The following is a 19,689-nucleotide window of genomic DNA, read 5'->3' as shown; positions in this document are numbered from 1 at the left end:
AAAATTATAGCAAATGCTTCTATTAGAAAAAAAGGTTTCAACTTAATTACTAAGCTTCTACCTTAAGAAATTAGAAAAAGAATGGAAAATTAAACCAAAAGCAAGCAGGGAGAAGAAAATAATAAAGAGCAAAAATCAATGGCATTAAAAACACAAAAACAGTACAAAAACAATGAAACCAAAAACTATTACTAGGAGAAAAACAAATGAAATTGATAATTTCTAGTCAGAGTGATTAGGGAAAAAAGAAGAGACACAAATTACCAACATCTAGAATGAAAAAGAAACATTACAGATCCTAAGATATTAAATGAAGATGCCTGCTCCTAAAGAGTTTATAATCTAGGTGGTAGGACAGGTTCAATGCACAGAAAACAATGAACAATCTTATACTCATATCAATAATAATAATAACAACAATAATAACAACAACAATCCATCACCTACTATATGCCAGGAAAAGTTCTAGGTACTTTATATATATATCAAATTGTTTAATCATCACAACCATAATAGGTAGATACCATTATTAACCCCATTCTACAGATGTGTACTTCAGGCACGCACCCAATGTAGATATGATAACAGTAGATAGGAGATAATTTAGTAATTCAGACTCAGGATGAGAAATCAGGACAAGGAGGAGAAAAGAGGATTGCACTGACCTTGGGAATTTGTCATGGAAGAGATATAAGGCTTAAGCTAGCTCTTGCAAGATCTATTCTGATGTCTACCAAGTTTTTAACACTAGGTGTCACAATCTAATATTAGCAGACATCTAGTACTTCGACACAGTGGTTTAAATCAATGTTTCAGCTGTTTCAACAAACATTTATTGAATACTTATTATGCTTCAGGCTCTGGGATCATAGACACAGGCAAGAGATGGAGAGCTATTGAATATGTATATACAATATGCACCATACTGGTAGATGTCATTGAGGTACAATCCTCACTCTCAAAAAGCTCATAATCCACTTCTGTGTGTATGTGTGTGTGCATGTGTATAAACAAATTAGAAAGCACCTGAAACTAGGTAGTAATTATGAGCTAACCTGAGTAATATTATATATGAGTTAGGAAAATAGAAGATTAATGTGTTATACAGACATAGCTTCATGAAGGAGATGCTTTGGAGCTGAATACTGAAAACCTAGTCATAGAGAGAGAGAGAGAAAAGAGAGGGGCAATACCAGCTATTGATAAGATGAGGAAAACTCAGGTGGGAATAAGCAGTCTGCTTAGCTAAAGGTAGGTAATGCCAGAAGACAGCTGAAGATAAAGCTGAATGTAAAAAAGGGGCAGGAGCATTATAAGTTGGGGCATAAAAATTAACTTGAATCCCAGATTTTTGTTGAAATATAGGCTTGATAAATTTCTCCCCCAAGTTCTAACAAAATTATTCTGTTTTAGTCAGGCAGGAGAAAGGGCATAAATACAAAAGGGAGTGCAGAGAATTCCCAAAACAACAGAGAAAAACGTTTCAGTGATCATTTGCTATGCAGGCAATTTCTGGGGAACTCAGAAATATCAATAAAAATCAAAGTAGAGAAAAAATATACCTAATCGAAGATTTTATTGATTTTTAAAAGACAAAAGCCTCTTAAGTAATTAATTAACATGCATCACTGATGCCACCAAATATCATCAAACCATATAATAGGAAATAGGAAGCTTAAAGTAATATAATCATTGGTACTCCTATGGGCTGGTAAAGTGCCTGTTCTGTTCAAATGACAGGGCACTGGGTCATCAGTGCATCCAAGGGATATTCCCATTGCAATCTGTCAGCATATTGGCAAATGTTCTTAGTGACACACAGCCCATGAATACAGAGTCTTACCCTCATTCATGGCTCAAAGCATCTCAGTGCAGTGTTGCTCTCCTGGCTCCCTCCAATGGCTCCCTCCAATTGGCTCCACCAATTAAGCAGCTTCACAATCTCAGTATCTAAATGTGAACATCGGTATCAAGTTTGAATGCCTGATGAGACTAACTAAATACTTCGCAGAAATGTAATCAGTCCCAAAATGGAAGGGAAAAAAAAGGAAATCCTCAGAAGTGGATTTGACATGGTTCCTGTCCCTATTGAAGTTTCATAAGATCACAGCTGAGAGAACATTCTACCATAAATTGAAAGGCTCTGCATTAACAGCAGGAAACAAAAACCCATTTCACAACTCATCCCCCACTAATTCAGCATATCCGCCACAAATTCTCAAGTCGTCACATTGTCGTATATCGCCACCTAGCGTCCACAGGCAGATACATGTTAATGCTGGCTGAGCCCAAAGGCGATGTTTTTCTGCAGTCACCAGTTCCAAGGGCTTCCTGCTAGACTTGGCTATTCACCACATCAGGCTTCCTAGTGTGATTCCTCATTGTACTTCAGGGCATACCAATGAAAGTGTACTAATGAATTCATTTTATTGTAGTTAAATTCTCATTTTGTGGATTGTCCTCAAGTACTTTGAAACTGCATACTGTTCCCAGGATGACTCTTTCTCTCTCTCTCTTTTTTTAAGAGGTGGGAGTGGGCAGGGGGAGAAGAAGAATCTCAAGCATGGTCCACATCCAGCACGGAGCCCCAAGCGGGGCTTGATCTCATAACCCTGAGATCAGGACCTGAGCCAAAATCAAGAGTCAGATGCTCAACGGACTGAGCCACCCAGGCGCCCCAGGATGACTCTTTCTTGACACTTAGCATATACCTGACTCCCCACCATTCCTTCTCACTATTCTCTACTATTGGGGCGTAGACTCTATAATGGATGTCTATAGAGTGCATAGATTTTGATAGCATTATTTGCTACATGAGATATAACTGGATAGAGAGGGTTGTATCAGAAATGCATCCAAATTGTTCATAATACCAACATTTGAGTGGCTTTAGAATGTTTCATTTTGTAGATTTGCCCTTTCCCTCCTTCTAGTCTTATAACCACACAGTGGGAAAGAGAAAGATACGTTAATGAATAATCAAAACACAACAGAACAACAGAATATAACAAAATTAAAACAATTCCAAGGATTAATTTACTTCAGAGACCCCATTTCCCTCTAAGCAATCTTTAGAGTATAAGCCCAAACAAGCCCTTTCTAGACAGGAAGTGTGACAAATTTTTGAAGATACAAGCTATTAGATGGCAATAAATCATCTCAAAGCATATTAGACCTACATTACTCTCCTTGGGTCAGATTTTTTCTGCACTAGGCAAAATAGAAGATGTGAGCAATTAGATGGGTGTAGACACATGAATGGAGGACAGCTTTCTTAGTTTACCTTGGAGTTAGATATGCCAGATTGCCATGTAAAATTTAGGGCATACTTACACTAAAAAATTACTCATTGTTTATCTGAAACTCAAATTCAACTGAGTGCCCTGTATTTAATTAGGCAACTCTACTTGGAATGGAACAAAAGACCTCGTTGGAGAAAATAACTAGGCTCCTAGCAGAACCACAGTCATTTTTATGAAAATGGTTGCTTTGGTGGGGTTCCAGAGACCGGTATCAAAGCAAAGGCCCAATACTGTAAGCCTTCAAATAATACTCTATATTTAATACTTTAAACTTTATGAAACATTTCACATATATTATCTAGATTCTCCTAATGACAACTCTTATGTGGTTATTTTTATGACCATTTCAAGGCTCACGGATGTTAAGGAATTGCCATGGTGATCCACATGAAGCGGTATGAAAAAGCCAGAACTTGAATCCAAATCTTTCAGTATGGTGCAATGTCTACAAATAAAGAAAATGTTCATGTGGACACTACACAAGACTTTCCATTATGACATAAGGCCAGGAAAATGAAATATTCTCAAAGTCACTGAGCTGTCTAATACACTTTCAGACTAGAGTCCAGTTTGATTTTTAAAAGCAGAGAACATTCACTTTATTTCCCCAAGTACAGTGAGACATCATTTTCCTGATGTAGGTTTATTTACACATACCTAACCACTACACTTTGTAGGCCATTTATATGTCCTAGAGACCCTTGATAAAGTCAAAATTTGTTTAACTCAGAGTTCACTTTCCCTAGATCTTTACATTTGAAATTTAGAAAATGTTCTTGTAATAATCCCATTAGCTGTTAAGGCTCAGGTCTGTTTTTTAAATTGTAGAGCAGTGACAGCTGGTGTTCATAGTGTGTATTACACTTCTCCCTACCACAGTTTTTTATCTTTTACTTATGGTCTTCAAATTCTAGTTCTCATAAAAATTCCCTGAAGAATTTCTTAAAATGCAGCTTCCTAAACCCCTCATAGATTCTGATTATATACATCTGAGGTAATGTACATCACACAAGCCCCAATGCTAACATCCCTTTCCTCGTCCTGGTCAATCTCATATAAGAGAACATTATTGTTACCACCCCTGACCAGCACTGTGCACATATATGGAAATCAAAGGTATAAGTAGGAGGAGCTCATTGATGATGATAATGCTGATAATGATGACAAAGATGATCTCAGCTAACACTTATTGCACACTAAGTGCTGTGCACTGTGCTAAGTCCTTTACATGGATTATCTCATATAATCTTCTAAATATATCTACAAAGTAGATAATATCAAGGGCACCTGGGTGGCTCAGTCAATTAAGTATCTGGCTCTTGATTTCAGCTCAGGTCATGATCTCAGGGTCCTGAGATTGACCCCCCCTGTCTCCAGGCTCAGTACAGAGTCTGCTTGTCCCTCTCCCTCTGCTCTTCTCCAGCGGGTGTGTGTGCTCTCTCTGTCTGTCTCTCTCTCTTTCTCATGTAAATAAATAAATAAAGTCTTTTAAAAAGAAGTAGATAATATGGTCTCCACTGTAATGACAAGGAGGCAGAGAGATGAACAAATAGATAACTGTTATATCTAATATCACAATTAAGTCCAGTGATTATATGAATCACACTCAAACTAAAAACCGAAATATTAAATCGAAGGCTTCTCTTCCAGTATGTCCTAGAGATACACAACATTCACTGTCTATAATATTCATGTATTGCCACTCAGCAATAGATGGCTAGAACATACAAGGTGTTTCCAGAAAAAGCTTGAGTTTTCTACAAATGGCTAAAATATATGCCTATCTTAATGTATCAAATACTAAAGAGAGAGTGTGGGCAACTTAAAAAGATGTGTTCTTAATAGTTGAGTTCTGTGACTGAGTCAAATAATAAAAACCAAGCGTTCACAGATTTTTACTTTTATCCACACCCTTTTCTAATTTCTACTATTATCATTTTACATGTTGTTTTCTTGCAACCAGGTAATAGTTCCATGGAGCATTTTTTAAAATAACACAAAATATTGTCTTCAAACTTCTAATGTGCTTTAGACATGCTTGGCTGAGCAGAAAATAGTCCATTTTGTCTTTTGGTTTTATAATCCTACTGTCTTTACAGAAAGAACTAGCTGCAATACAACAGCCTTGCCAAGTTGAGCACTTAGTGATTATTATATATTCCTTAGTTTGCGTAAGTATACATCTTTTGTCATTGAGAATTGGTGTTTCTAGACTAAAAAGGAAGCCATATGTTTACCAAAAAACAGCTGTTTTTGGTAAGCTGTTAAGAATGAGATGAGAAAGAAAACCCCCAAGGATTACATATTGGTCTCTGGATAATCTCATAATCAGGTGAATGGATCAATTTTTACAGTTCTGTGAAGGTCCTCCTTTATTTCTGAAGAACAATCCAAGAGAGAATGAAAGGGAGAAGGCAAATAGATAAGATGAAATTGAAACAAGTTGAGAGAGAGCTACTCACCTCTTTGTCTTCTGAGTTTTATTGTCGTGGAAGGCATAGAGATTTCGGAGCCAGACAAATCCAAGGTTTAGTCTCACAGTCACCACTACATGTAGTTGCACAGCGTTGAGCAGTTTGCTTAGGCTGAGTCTCAGTTTCTTCACTTAATGCAGTATAGACACTACTACTCTCCCAGCCCAGTGGTCGGATAGATAGATGTTGTGGAAGCATGGAGCCTGGAAACAGAACAACCAAAAGCAGCTGCTGTTAATGGTAGCTTGTTATTAATGATCCACACTTGTCATCTATTCAGCTTCATCTATTCAACAAACATTTATTGATCACCTCTCTGTGGCAGGAATACAGTAAAGTTCCAGGAATACAATAAACAAACAGATAAAGTCACTGTACTCAAGAAGTTTCTGTTTCATCCTCTGAATGCCCAGTTATCAAAATTCCACACCCTCCACCCCCCACTCCACTGAAATTCCTCTAGCAAAGTCACTGTTGCTGGATTTATCAAAAAAGATGAAACTCAGTAAGACCTTTTTGTAGCATCTAATAATATTGAGCAATAATAGCAATAATTCTTGATGTCTAGAATAGTCTCTTCTGATTTCCTTCTACTTTCTAACTAACACTTGCCAGTTTCTGTTGCTAGATTTTCTTCTGTTACCCATTTAATTAATATTTCCTAGTATTCTGACTTTTTCCTTTTTATACTCTACACTAGTAGTTCTTGAACTTTCAGAGTCATGAACTCCTTTAAGAATCTGAAGAAGCTATGCACCCTCTCCCTATGGAAAAAAAAATGAATCTACTTACAAATATACAAAAATTTGCATACATTTTCAGGAGTGCCACAGACCCTTTCCCCTTCCCATAAAGCCCATTGTTGAACTTTAGGTTAAGGAGTTCCCATGGCTTGAAGTATTATCCATACGTCAAGGATCCTCAAATCTCTCTCTCCTACAAAAACCACTTTCCTGATCAATAGGCCTACTTCTAAATGACTTATTGTCAACTCCACATGAATGCCCCTTAGGCACCTTAAAACTCAAGATATCTCAAACCAAACTCTTCCTCTTTCTCCGAACACCTGTTCTCCTGGAAGACAATACGTGTGGGAAAGAGAACACTAATTTTGAACGTAACAGACCTAGATTTAATTCCAGCCCTGGAAGCTTCAGAAATATACTTAACCACTTTCTGCTTTCATTTCTTCTTCATATTTAACACGTACATAATAGTATCTCTATTTTCTATATTGTTATGAGAATTAAAACAAATAATGCAAAAATCCCTATCCCAAGTGCCACCACATAGTATACATTCCACAAATATTAATATTACTGAATTCCCAATAAAGCAAAAGCAACTCTACTCACCAAATATCCTAAGTCAAAAATTTAGGAATCATCTTCACACACCCTTCCAACCCATCGTCTAAATGGCAGCCAGAGGACCTTCCCAAGATGCAAATCCGATAATGCCATGACTCTGCTTCAAATCTTTCCAGTTGCTTCCAGGATTACATCTATCTCAAGTACTGCACTGAAGGCTGACTATGATCTGGCCCCTGTCCGTGCCAAAGTTATTCCCTTGACTACTTGTAGATCTTCTCAAGTATGTGCAATGTTTAGGATTCCACAACTCTGTTCATACTGCTTCCTTTGCCTGAAGTGTCCTCACCCCTCCACATCTTTTCTTGGCATTCAGGCAAACACCCATTCATCTTTCAAAACACAGTTCAAGCATCACCTCTGCTATGAAGTTACTCCTGACAGCCTCCTGCCATACTGTTGATCACTGACTCCTTTTATCTCTCATCTGTACCTGACAGATGATTTCTATCATGGCAAAGATGAATAGCATATGCTTCCTCATCTCAAAAAGCTTACAATCATCATTCAACGAGAAATCCTCTTATATAACCTGGACAAGTAAGCCAAAGAGAAACTACAAGGCATGAAAAAATGAGTAATAAGCAACTTCAACACTGAGCTCAGTGGTCTTTTCTTAGAAGCCTTTCTGTGACTCCCAAGCTCCAAGCTGTGTGTGCGCATGTATATGCTATATGTTAGCTATATATAAACTCATTTAATCTTTAAAGTGTGGGGGGCAAACACTATTATTATTCCCCTTTTACAGGTGAGGAAACGAAAACATAAAAAGACCAACTTGCCTAACATTACCTACTCCGAAACAGTAGTATGAATAAAGTATGGACTTCAGTTAATTAAAAAAAATTGATAAATGAAAATGATATATTGTTTATAAATAAATTGTTTGAGATATATATATATATATATTTACTGAGCCTACTAAGGGCGTGGGACACAAATAGAAAAACCTACGTGTCCTATGCTCGAAAACAGTGATTCGTGAAAAACTAGTAGCTATGATAATAAAGAACTTAAGATTGTATCTCTTGGCGGCAGTAAAAAAGCCTTAAGAGGAACCTATCAAATGGATCAATGAGTTAAGGAACGAAATGAGAGGAACCCTAAACCCAGATCAGGAACCCTCCTCCTTTCACGTCACCCCACCTCACCTTTTCTCCTCCTACAGCGTTTCCCCGCGACTATCCAATGGAAGGTAGGCTCCACGGCACTGTTATGCGCGTGCGCATCATCAATTCGACGATCCTTTGCATCGATGCTTTCAGAAGCAACTTCTTAAGCCTGGTCACTGCCAGCGTCGGCGCTACCCCTACTGCCGTCGCCGTCGCCGTCGCCATCGCCATTTTGACGGCGCAAAGAGTGAGGGTCTGCGACAGCTGGAGGGGGCGGTGGCGGGACTGGTACGGATGGTTTCCGCCCACGTTAGCCCCTCGAAATTCGCCCGTCTTCTTGGTTCTACAGCACTCGGTATTGCTCCTATTCCGATAGGGTCCCTGTCGCTCTCCCTAGTCCTGTCACTCTATAGGCTGTTTTCGCTTCCTCACCGTCAGCTCCGTTCGAACCCTTATTTGGAGCTGTTGTCAAGCTCCCCTGACCTGTGTTAAAATACCTGCTTCGACCCTCGGAACTCTGTCTCGGCCACTGGCTCCTAGTTCCCCGCTCTCATCTGGCCCGAGTTGCTTGCGGGGGCGGGGGTGGGGGCACAAACCGGGAGGACTGGGTGCTGCACGGCCTCCTCTGGGCAGGGATCTGTGCCCTGTAGGGTCTCGGGGCCAATTCTGGCCTTCCTGGGTTATGGGGAGAGCTTGAACTTTGATCGTAGTGGAGCGACACATAGGAGATGGTGGACGTTACCCGAGTTGTGTGTTAGAGCTTAATCGGTCACCAGCCTGTTTTGTTTTGTCCGTTCTCAGGAATAACTTTACGAAGGGAAAGATATTTTGCATCTGCCCTCTCCACTGGAAATGGCCACTGTGAGTAAATTAGTCTCTTAAGCAGTATAGCGGTTTGGGAACTTGCTAGGAAATGGAGGGATGGGTTTATGTTTTTTGTGCTTAGACGTAGTGTATGAAAAATGTCAGGGAAGCTTTGAAGGTAGTTTGAACACAAATGTTTTCTTCAACACTCGTGTACTTGTTTCTACAAATGCATTTTTGGAAATAAATTCAATGCCAGGATCCTTTCAGTATTTTTGAGAGACATTATTTCAGTAAATATTTAGAATCCATTTTTAAGTTATTTTTTATTTCTTTGGTTAGCTAAACGGAAGGTTTTGTAACAGTTTCAGTCTAGCAAGTAACCTTCCAAATCCTACGAAATGAGAAGAGATACGATTCACATAGATCAGAAATATTGATTGTAAGTCACCAGTTTAGACTCATCCTACCTTAAGGAGTTCATATAGTAGGGGACAGTAGACATACATGAAATAGCTACAATAAAATTATTGTAGTGTAAAAATTATTTCTTAAAAGCTACACAAAAGTACATCCAGATCCAAAGCTTTGTGAGGAGGAGAAACAAGGGGTTTGGGATCACTTAATCAGGGAAGCATTTAATCTGAGTTTTGAAAGATGGTGGGGTTTAGATAATCAGAGATTTGAATGAAAGAACAGAAGACATATTCAGAGACACCTTCCCTTTCAAAAATCAAGAAGTCATTTCTGCCTTCTGCAATGTCAGATATGTGAAAGAGATTAGAGGGAAATAAGGTTGGATTATGGAGTTGGAATCAAGTAATAGAGAGCCTCGAATGTCACACTCAGTATTTAGATTTGATTCTTTAAGTTGTGGCTGTTTAATCAGACCTATCTTAGGAAGATTAATATGGCAACAAGTAGGATAATATTCCTGTAATTGAACATGATATGTTCAGAGTCTAATGACTGACGTGACTGTAGGGACAAGTCATAAAAGTAAACCACTAGTCTGGACCTATTTTAACATGAATTTTTACTTAGCCGGAACCACAGAAAGGGAATGTTGTAAAACAAGCATGGGATACTCTGAAAAGTAACTAGAATAGAATGTTAATGTTTAACCTGGCTTTATTTTGATTTAAATGAATGAAATAGTTCAGCAGGGTGAATATTTTGTTACTGTTAAAAAGTTCATATGAAATAAAGTTTAGTATTCAAATATACTTTAAAAATTTGTGTTTATATGCACTGTAAATACTGAATGGATGTCAGTTATGAAATATGCAAGTATGTGTATCTTCAACTATTTAGTTAGCATACATAGCAAGAGTTATAAATGTCCATGCTTTGGAAGCTGGACAGATAAGTCAAGATGCCTTGGTGGGAACTCTGACAAACCGAAATTTTCATTTCTGATATAGTGGGAGCAGCCTTTCCTTAGCTGTGGTGATTTATTGCTAACTAATGCCATTTAGGAATATGAATCCAGTGCTGCCAGATCTTCTGAGTTTTCAAGAACAGCTGAAAATGTGGACGTTTTGTGTGAAATCTATAATTTCTCAATGTTTATATCTAATTCAAAATTTTTTATAACAGTGTGGACCACACAAGAATGTCTATAATTATATATGAATGAATTTCCTAGATGGATATAGATGAATTTCCTAGATAACCAGTTTTCAGTCTTTGGAATAGATACTATTTTCTGCTCACATGATCAAAAGCAGGACTTAGTCCTAAAACAGTGCTTAAAAGACAGTTTCTCTTTTTATACTAATAAGGATTTTAAAATTATATTTTAATAACTGGTCATCTTCCCAAGTCTAGAATCCTAGGTTTGAAGTAATCATATACAAAATCATACTTATCCTCATAGTAAAATAAACTGGCTGTTCAATTTTTGAGTTATTTATTGGCCGTCATATTTATTTATATTTATCAGCTGACCCAGTGTCATAAAATCTGCCAAGTAAAGAATGTGAGGATCCTATAGGTTAAAAAGGAAACTTGAAATACATTAACATTGTCATCAGGTATTCCTTTCAGTGGACAAATTAGATACTGGCTTATTTTGCCATTAAAATGAAATATAAATAAATAAAATAACATGAAACTCGATGATTAGATTTTCTTAGATTGGCAACAAAATTCACATTATAACTTTTGTTAAAAGCTTTACCATCAAGGAAAAAAATCTAAAGTAGAATCTAGTGGCCTTGGCATTCACAGGCTAAAATAATCCTTAATAATATTAGGAAGTTGCTAAAATAATTTGGATAATCTTTCTTTTCCTTTTCTGCTTGTGAAGCAATTTATTATCACAAATATTTTGATAATCATACTTTAATTTTAATGGTATATGGAAGTATATTATGGAAATAAGTAAAACAGTGCATGTAAAGCACTTAACAGAACGTAGCCCCCAGTAACTAACATCTGTTGATTACTTGCTATTTAATATTGCCCCTTTCAGATAATCTCTTATTGAGCCTCTTGTTATTTTGAGGCCTTCCCCAAAATATTTTTGGAGTTTAAAATTTTATATTGCCTTTAGATCCTGAGGCATAGTCTATTAAATGTAAATGTCTTCATTTGTAAAGGTAAATTTCAATTATAGAAACACCCAAAAGTCTGAGTTTGTCTAGTAAGTTAAAATCTAATAATTATCACATTTATCTCTTTAGGCAGGTTGGGTCCTAACCCAAGGAAGGATGCTTAAATTTTCAGGTGGCCAGAGTGCTCTGGAGAGGGGCTTTGTACTTTTGAGATACATAAAGAAGGTTCTATTTATCCAGGTCTTGAAGACAGGTCTTGAAATTTACTAGCCCTGGAAGAAGAGGGAAAAGGGCATGAAGAAATTTTATGGCAGGATAAAAGAAGGTAGAGAAATATGGGAAATGTTGCAGATATTTTTATGTGACTAAAGAATTGAAAGGGGAAAGGTGGGTAAAGTTAGTAAGAAATTATGCCAGAGAGGTAGAACAACAAGTTAGTTTATTCTCTTGTACTTATGATGAAAAAAAGAACACATGGGTTGGAATTCAGACTACTTTGTGAAAGGGAAAAAGAATGATTCTAAAGTATCAAATGTCTAGACTATTTCAGCATCCCAGTAACTAGTTTTCATACCACTCCAGTCCATCCTGCCCTAAGTGGTACATTCCTAAAAAACCTATTCTTTCCTGCCTCCAGATTAAAATTCTGATTTATTGTCTTGACGTAACAAGCCTTTTACTGTGTCAAATATAAAGCCTTTTATAATTGCCCACAACTTAACTTTCAAGCCTGTTTTTTACTGCATAAATATCTACCCTCACTGAATTTATTACTCTTTTGAATATAGTTTTTTTGACTATACATCTGTTCCTGAAAGTCACTCATTGAAATGCCCTTTCCTCTGCAAATTTCTGCTATTTCTTCAAAACCTATTATATTCTTTCTGAATCTTTTCCCTCCTCCCTCAAGGATCTCTTATTGGTTCAAATCTTTTAATAGCATTTCACGATAATATGGTATTGGTTCTTACATGTTTTCTACTAAGAAACCAAGAGTTGGCATTTTTGTTTTTTAATGTGAAGGGACAGATAAGTAAATATTTTAGGCTTTCTATACCATATAGTCTCTGTGCAACTACTTAACTCTGCTATTATGGCATGGAAAGCAGCCACAGACAATACATAAATAAATAGGTGTGGCTATGTTAGAGTAAAACTTTATTTACTAAAACAGCAGGGTGTGTGCAGCTATAGTTTGCCAACCCCTGCATTAAATCACTCTGACACAGGGCACCCAGGTGGCTCAGTCAGTTAAGCATCAGACTCTTGGTTTCCACTTAGGTCTTGATCTCAAGGTCTTGAGATCTGCATCCAGCTATGCATGGGGAATCTGCTGGAGATTCTTTCTTTCCCTCTGCCCCCTCCCCCTTTGTGTGCCTGTGTGTGCGCACATGTGCAAGTGTGCGTGCACACTCTCTCTCAAGTAAATCTTTAAAAAATAATAAAAAAAACAAATTACTCTGACCCAAGTATTTTGCTGAAAGTTTCTGCGTGAACGATGTTTCCACATTCACCTGTTGTAACTGACCTCAGAGTCCAAGAAATGAACATAGGAGCAAAAAATTTAGCACAAAGCTATGTACTAAAGGTGTTGAAGACAATAGAAAAATCTTATTTGTACTACCTTTTTAGTGTTGTTCCCAAATAGGGCAACTTTTAGAGGTTCCTATTCTCTCTAGTGTGGTATTATTGATTCTAGCCTTTATTGGAAAGGCCATTTTACACAAAATAACTTATTACTTGTTTGTTTTTTAAATAGATTTTTTTAAATTATATACATAATGTTTGTCACATGGTAGTTGTTCAATAATAGAATAAGATTTGGTTTTGAAAGATACATTGCAGTGTGAGGATTTGCCAGAGATTGTCTGTGTAGGTATAACACGTATATCCAGAACAAATAATGTTAATTTTTGTGTTATTCTTAGGTGCTCTGTAATAGAGCCAGACTGGTTTCCTATCTCCCAGGATTTTGCTCTTTAGTTAAAAGGGTTGTCAATCCCAAAGCCTTTTCAACTGCAGGATCTTCAGGTTCTGATGAGTCTCATGTGGCCCCTGCACCTCCAGATATATGTAAGTAAAAGTTATAATGATTTACTTATACTTGTTGCAAAACACCCACCTCCCTTCTGGCAACCACCAGTTTATTCTCTGTATTAAAGACTATTTTTGTTTCTCCCTTTTCTCTTTTTTCTTATATTCTACATGAGTGTAATCATATGGTATTTGTCTTTCTCTGACTAAATTATTTCACTTACTGTTATACCCTGTACATCCATCCATATTGCTATAGATGGCAAGATTTCATTTTTTTAATGGCTGAGTAATATTCCATTGTTTATATATACCACATCTATATCCATTCATCTGTGGATAGATATTTGGATTACTTCCATATCTTGAGTATTATAAATAATGCTGTGTTAAATATAGGGGTGTATATATCTTTTTTTGTGTGTTTTCATTTTCTATAGGTAAATACCCAGTATTGCAATTGGATCATTTGATAATTTTTTTAATTTTTCAAGAAATCTCCTACTGTTTCGCACAGTGTCTGCACAGTTTGCATTCCCACCAACAGTACAAGAAAGTTTCTTTTTCTCCACATCCTTGCCAACACTTGTTATTTCTTATATTTATTTTAGCTGTTCTGACAGGTATAAAGTGATATTTCATTGTGGTTTTGATTTGCCTTTCCCTAATGATTAGCGGTATTGATTATCTTTTCATGTGCCCGCCAACTACATGTCTTCCTTAGAAATATGTTTGCTGTTGCCCTCTGACCATTTTTTCATAGGGTTTTGGTTTGGTTTGGTTTGGTTTGGTGTTGAGTTGTTTAAGTTCTTTATATATTTTGGATATTAACCCCTTATCAGATACAGCAGTTGCAAATATCTTTTCCATTCAGTAGGTTGCCTTCTTTTTGTTGTTGTTTCCTTCACTGTGCAAAAACGTTTTATTTCAGTATAGTCTCAATACTTTAATTTTCCTTTTCTTTGCCTTACCGAGGAGAAATATCTAGAAAATATTTCCGTGGCCTATATCCACAAAATTACTGGCTGTGTTACTGAAGCATAGTTGACAGTGTTACATTAGTTTCAAGTGTACAACATAGTAATTCATTAATTTTATACACTACACAGTGCTTAGCATGAAAAGTGATTAAGTGTAGTTACATCTGTCACTATACAACCTTATTACAGTATTATTGACTATATTCCCTGTGCTGTACTCTTAATCCCCGTTACATGTGTATTTTATAACTGAAAGTTTGTACCTTTTAAACCACTTAATTACTTTAGCCATCACCCCCCCCCCCCCTTCCCTCTGGCAACTACCAGTTTGTTCTACGTATCTGTCTGTCTTTTCTGGCTTTTTGCTTTCTTGTTTTTTGGTTCATTTGTTATGTTCCCACATTTAAGTGAAATCACTTAGTATTTCTTCTTCTCTGTCAGACATATTTCACTGAGCATAATAGCTCAAGGTCCATGTATGTTACCGCAGAGAGCAAGATTTCATTCTTTCCTAATGGCTAAGTAACATTCCATTGTGTGTGTATACAATACACACATGTTTTTTATTCATCATCTGTCCAAGAACAGGGTGCTTCCATATCTTGGCTATTGTAAATAATGGTGCAATAAACATAGGGGTGCATATATCTTTTTGAATTACTATGTTCATTTTTGTTGGGTAAATACCTAACACTGGAATTTCTGGATTCTTTGGTATTTCTTTTAAATTTTTTGAGGAATCTCCATCTGTTTTCCATGATGTTTCCACCAGTTTACATTCCCAACAAACAGAGCACAAGGGTTCCCTTTTCTCCATATCCTCTCCAACCTTGTTTCTTATCTTCTTGATTCTAGCTATTCTGACTGGTGTGAGAATGCTGTAGTATGAATTTATGAATATCAGAGTTATGGAATGCTTGTCTTGTCATTTTTGTAATGATTTTCAATTTTCTCCAGCAAAAGCAAGATATCTGAATGAGAAATTTCAGAAAGCTTCTTGGTTTTGACAAAATCACACACACACACACACACACACACACACACACACACAAGCAGAGGTAAAACTATACATTATTTTTAGAGGTGTTGGTTCTTACCAACAAACCAAAAAAGAAATTACACTATATATATATGATTCTAATTACTCACCAATTGAGAACTGAATAGTGGAGATAGGAGACAATATATGTTTTAGGGAGGATTTTCAGAGGTAGCTCAACTCATACCTCCTCAACTCATGACATCAAGCACTCTGGAGCCTTCCTTTGTGCTGAATGTTGAGCTCTCAGGGAGGGAGATTCTTAGGGTCAGGAAAAATGATCTGGCGGTGGTGATGATTCGTGAATACAAATATACCTAACACGCAAGGTAGAGAAGCATTCCAGGTAAAGGAGAGCAGAAATGCCAAGGGAAAGCTTTGAAGTATGAATAATTAAATTGGGAATGCTACCATGCAGGGTGGCCTGAAGACTATTAGAAGATTCACTGCAAGGTAGGCAGGAGGCAGATGACAGAGGGCCTTATGCAACACGCCAGTGACTTTGGATGACATCATTTAGGGTGGTGATTTCTAAAGAAATTCTATGGGGCTCCGGATATTTCCCTACGAAGGGAAAACTGTGAAGGACAATAAGGGTATAGGAGAGGCTTCCAACGCTCTACCATTGTTCAGCCAAAGCTTACAATAAGAATTATTTTTCATTTGTGCTCTCATGTAAGTATGCAAATAAAAATTTGCAAAGCTAAAATGATTAAAAACTGGAAGCAAAAAACAAAAAACTGCTGGAGGCAAAAAAAAGCTATGGAAGGATTTTGAGTAAGACAAAATCTGGTGCATTTTAGAAAAATCAGTCCAGATGGGAGTATCTGTCTCCAACCCGAGGTGGCCATATTCCAAGTATGTTGTATTGGAATGCTTGTCAACTGGCACCACCACGTCTCATCTCTCCTAAGGCTGGGAAGTAGATTTCCCTTTAAGTGCCTTCCCAGTGGTTGTGCATTAGCTTTCTGATGAGAGGACCTTGCGGCGCTTTAGCAAGCACAGGTGAAACGCAGTTCCTTATACTCAGAAGGTTGTGGGAGTCACGGGGAGAGTCCTACATAGCTGTTTCTGGAGACCCGTGGGGGAGCTCCCATTTCACGGTCCTCCTGTGGTCCGGCCTGTTGCTTCTCAGACTCCTGTAAACCTCAGGTTTTGTGCTTCCAGTTGAGGCAGTGACTGTTCCTCCGACCCTCTGACTACCCCCTTGCAGACAGACCTTCACTTCCCAGCTTCTGCCTCATCCAGGTAAGCTGTAATTTGTTGTGTTAACCCCTTAGCCCTGTAATATTGTAGCGTCTCTTACCCCGACAGAACTCAGACTGATACAGGTGTGTATCAAGTAATCCACTGGATGGAGAAGATCATGGTAAAACTTCAGTTTATATTTATGTTTTAATCTCTCCATTTGAAAATCATACCATTTTAGGACAAACATATTGTGAAAGAGTAAGCATATATAACTTAAAAAGAAGTCAAAGTGTTGAGATGGGTGTTCAGTTTGTTTACTTATGGGGGTGTGAAGTTTTCAAAATTTGACAGGTGACCTTGGTAGGGAAGGTGACCTTGGAAGAGGGAAAACCCGTAGGCCCAATGTTCAGTTGAAAGGCTACTGTAGAAGTCATCCGGGAAAGAGTCGATGCGGATCTGAAGTGAGGCTTTGGCAGGGACAGTCGGATTTAAGTAGTATTTAGAAGGTAAAATAAACAAGAAGCTGTAGCTGACAGCACCTTTGAGGAGGAAAGAGAAGGACACTTGAAAAATGACTCGTAGGTTTGCAGCATAGGTGCTTCCATTCGCAGAGCAAGACCTGCCAGGTGCTTTTGTTTGTTTTTCCTCTCATCCAGCTCAGCCATTTAAAAAAACCACCACCCACCAAACCCACCTGGGATTCATCTCAGGAATGTGAAGGGTGGTCCAGTATCAGGAAGACTTTCCCCAGCTCTACCATGTAAAAGCTGTAAGAGAGAACTTGATTGTGGTCGATGCAGCTAACTATCCACCCCAATTTTATGCTCGCCATGCCATTGTATGGAATTGTTACCAGGAAGTGATGCCCAGATGGGGCCATGTGACCAATTCTTGCCAAAGGAGACGTGGGTGATGGTGGTGTGTTTCAGCTCTGGACCAAAGCTTTTTAAGAAGCTGGAGTGCTGCTTTCACACCCTCCTCCCCTTCCATCCGCAGAATTTAGACAACAGCCCTAGATGAGAATGCAGATGCAGATGGAAGAAATCTGGGCCCTTGAATTACGTTATGGAGGAGAGCCACCTGCCTTAGTGTTACATGCCTAAGAAATAAGCCTCCCACCATGTTAGACAAAAAAGGTGTATCCACTCGTTCGTTAAAAAAGTTTAGTCTACTTCAAATATTATGAGGATACTGTAGTAGAAGCCCCAAAGCATGCGATAACAGCAAACAATCATTGCTGATACAAACTTTTAGAAAACCTATTGCTCACAGGCTTTCTGAATGAGGGGTCCACACAGAGAACAAACTTGGGTGGAAAAAATTAATTTATCTTTTCACTAACATTCCACTGAAATTTAGCATGTCTCTTCATTGTGAATGTAGGCAACACATCCAGTGCGACTAGCAGTTCCTGGGACTTGGCGCCAACAGAAAACAGATTTTTCCTATCACATTAAAGACCTTCCTTGACTTACGATGGCATTATGTCCAGACAATCCGTTGTTAGTTGAACATAGCATAAATTGAAAGTGCACTTAACACACCTAACCTGCCCAACTTCATAGCTTAGCCTCGCCTACCTTAAATGTGCTCTGAACACCTACGTTATCCCACAGTTGGGCAAAATCATCTTCCCACAAAGCCTGTTGCATAATGAAGTGTTGCATATCTCATGTGATTGATTGAATGCTGTCTGAAAGTGAAACAGAAAGGTCGTGTGGGTACAGAGTGGTTTTAAGTGTATCGGTTGTGCTCGTGATCAGGTGGCCAGATGGGAGCTGGGGCTCACTGCCACCGCCCAGCATCATGAGAGAGGATTGTACTGCATATCCCTAGCCGAGGGAAAGATCCAAGTTCAAAATTCGAAGTGGGGTCTCTACGGAATGCCTATTGCTCTTGCACCATAGTCAGCTCGAAAAATCCTAAGGTGAATCACGGTAAGTTGGGGACCGTCTGTGTGGTTGTTGCCAATATATCAATACCGTTTTACTGTCAATACTTCAGAATTACAGATCTTGCAATACTAAACCTTCATAAGCAGCACCTATATTCTGTCACAACTTTTAAAAATATTTCAATGTATGTATTTAAAAATAATCAACTTTTTAATATATGTACTTATGCATTTAAAACCATTCTTCTGAAAAGAGGCCCATGGCATGAAAAAAAACCAAAAAATCCAAAAAAAACCTTGAAATATATTTCTTCGATGTAGCGATGAATATCTAACTTAAAACAACAAGGTTGCTGCTTCCAAACTTTAAAAGTCTAGTTTGAATACTAGCTAAGATATGATAAAGAAATGCAGAATTACAACAGATTACAAGAATCTCATAGTAACTCTAACCATCCAAATATTATTAAGTAATAGAGTAATAGGAATAAATCACACTGGTGCATATTTGCATGTGTTTGGACACATGGATGTAAACGTTGGTAATCTTTTTTTTGTTTGTTTATTTTGTTTCGAGGGCAAACAGAGCCATTCAGGCCTATTAAGACGACCCTCTATATGTTTCTTTCTAATTCATTCCTATGATCAATTTGTAAATAGCAAAAATTCTGGTTAAGGTATTGATTAACATTCTTGATCTCCACTAAACCATATAAGTATTTGCCTATGTGGATTCATATTCAATATATGAATTATATGGGATAAAGATATGCCACTATTCAGGGATCGTGCCAGGGGTTGCAATATTATTAAGGATTTTACTTTCATCTGCATTTTATTAGTGCGTCTGAAAATAGTGATCTTTTCCTAAAACAAGAACACAATGGCTTCTGGAACTTGAAGTTTCCAAAGGCAGCAGAATATACTCTGA

General features: G+C 37.7%; 1 protein-coding gene and 1 long non-coding RNA gene across 3 annotated transcripts in view; one reads left to right on the top strand and one right to left on the bottom strand.

The window, feature by feature from the left end:
• LOC123782170 (uncharacterized) overlaps positions 1-8,426 on the bottom strand; it is a 218,955-nt gene extending 210,529 nt beyond the window's left edge. The window contains exons 1-3 of one of the 2 annotated variants that reach the window (XR_006776927.2): positions 8,298-8,426; positions 5,765-5,979; positions 1,844-1,950 (exon numbers count right to left, since the gene is read on the bottom strand). This is a non-coding gene — a long non-coding RNA (uncharacterized LOC123782170). The remainder of the gene's footprint in view (positions 1-1,843; positions 1,951-5,764; positions 5,980-8,297) is intronic. The other variant, XR_015723759.1, reaches the window with a different exon arrangement.
• Positions 8,427-8,523: 97 nt separating this feature from the next.
• MMADHC (metabolism of cobalamin associated D) overlaps positions 8,524-19,689 on the top strand; it is a 49,383-nt gene continuing 38,217 nt past the window's right edge. Inside the window, exons 1-3 of the mRNA XM_045782128.2 lie at positions 8,524-8,613; positions 9,060-9,119; positions 13,549-13,693. Of these exons, the coding sequence (XP_045638084.2) occupies positions 9,111-9,119; positions 13,549-13,693 (154 nt within the window). The 5' untranslated portion in view covers positions 8,524-8,613; positions 9,060-9,110. The remainder of the gene's footprint in view (positions 8,614-9,059; positions 9,120-13,548; positions 13,694-19,689) is intronic.

The sequence above is a fragment of the Ursus americanus genome, chromosome 1, assembly GCF_024610735.1.
Source record: "Ursus americanus isolate L20-20 chromosome 1, mUrsAme1.1.p, whole genome shotgun sequence".
Lineage (NCBI taxonomy): Eukaryota > Metazoa > Chordata > Mammalia > Carnivora > Ursidae > Ursus > Ursus americanus.
The sequence above is the reverse complement of the archived record's forward strand: the minus strand, read 5'-3'. Positions and strand labels throughout refer to the sequence as shown.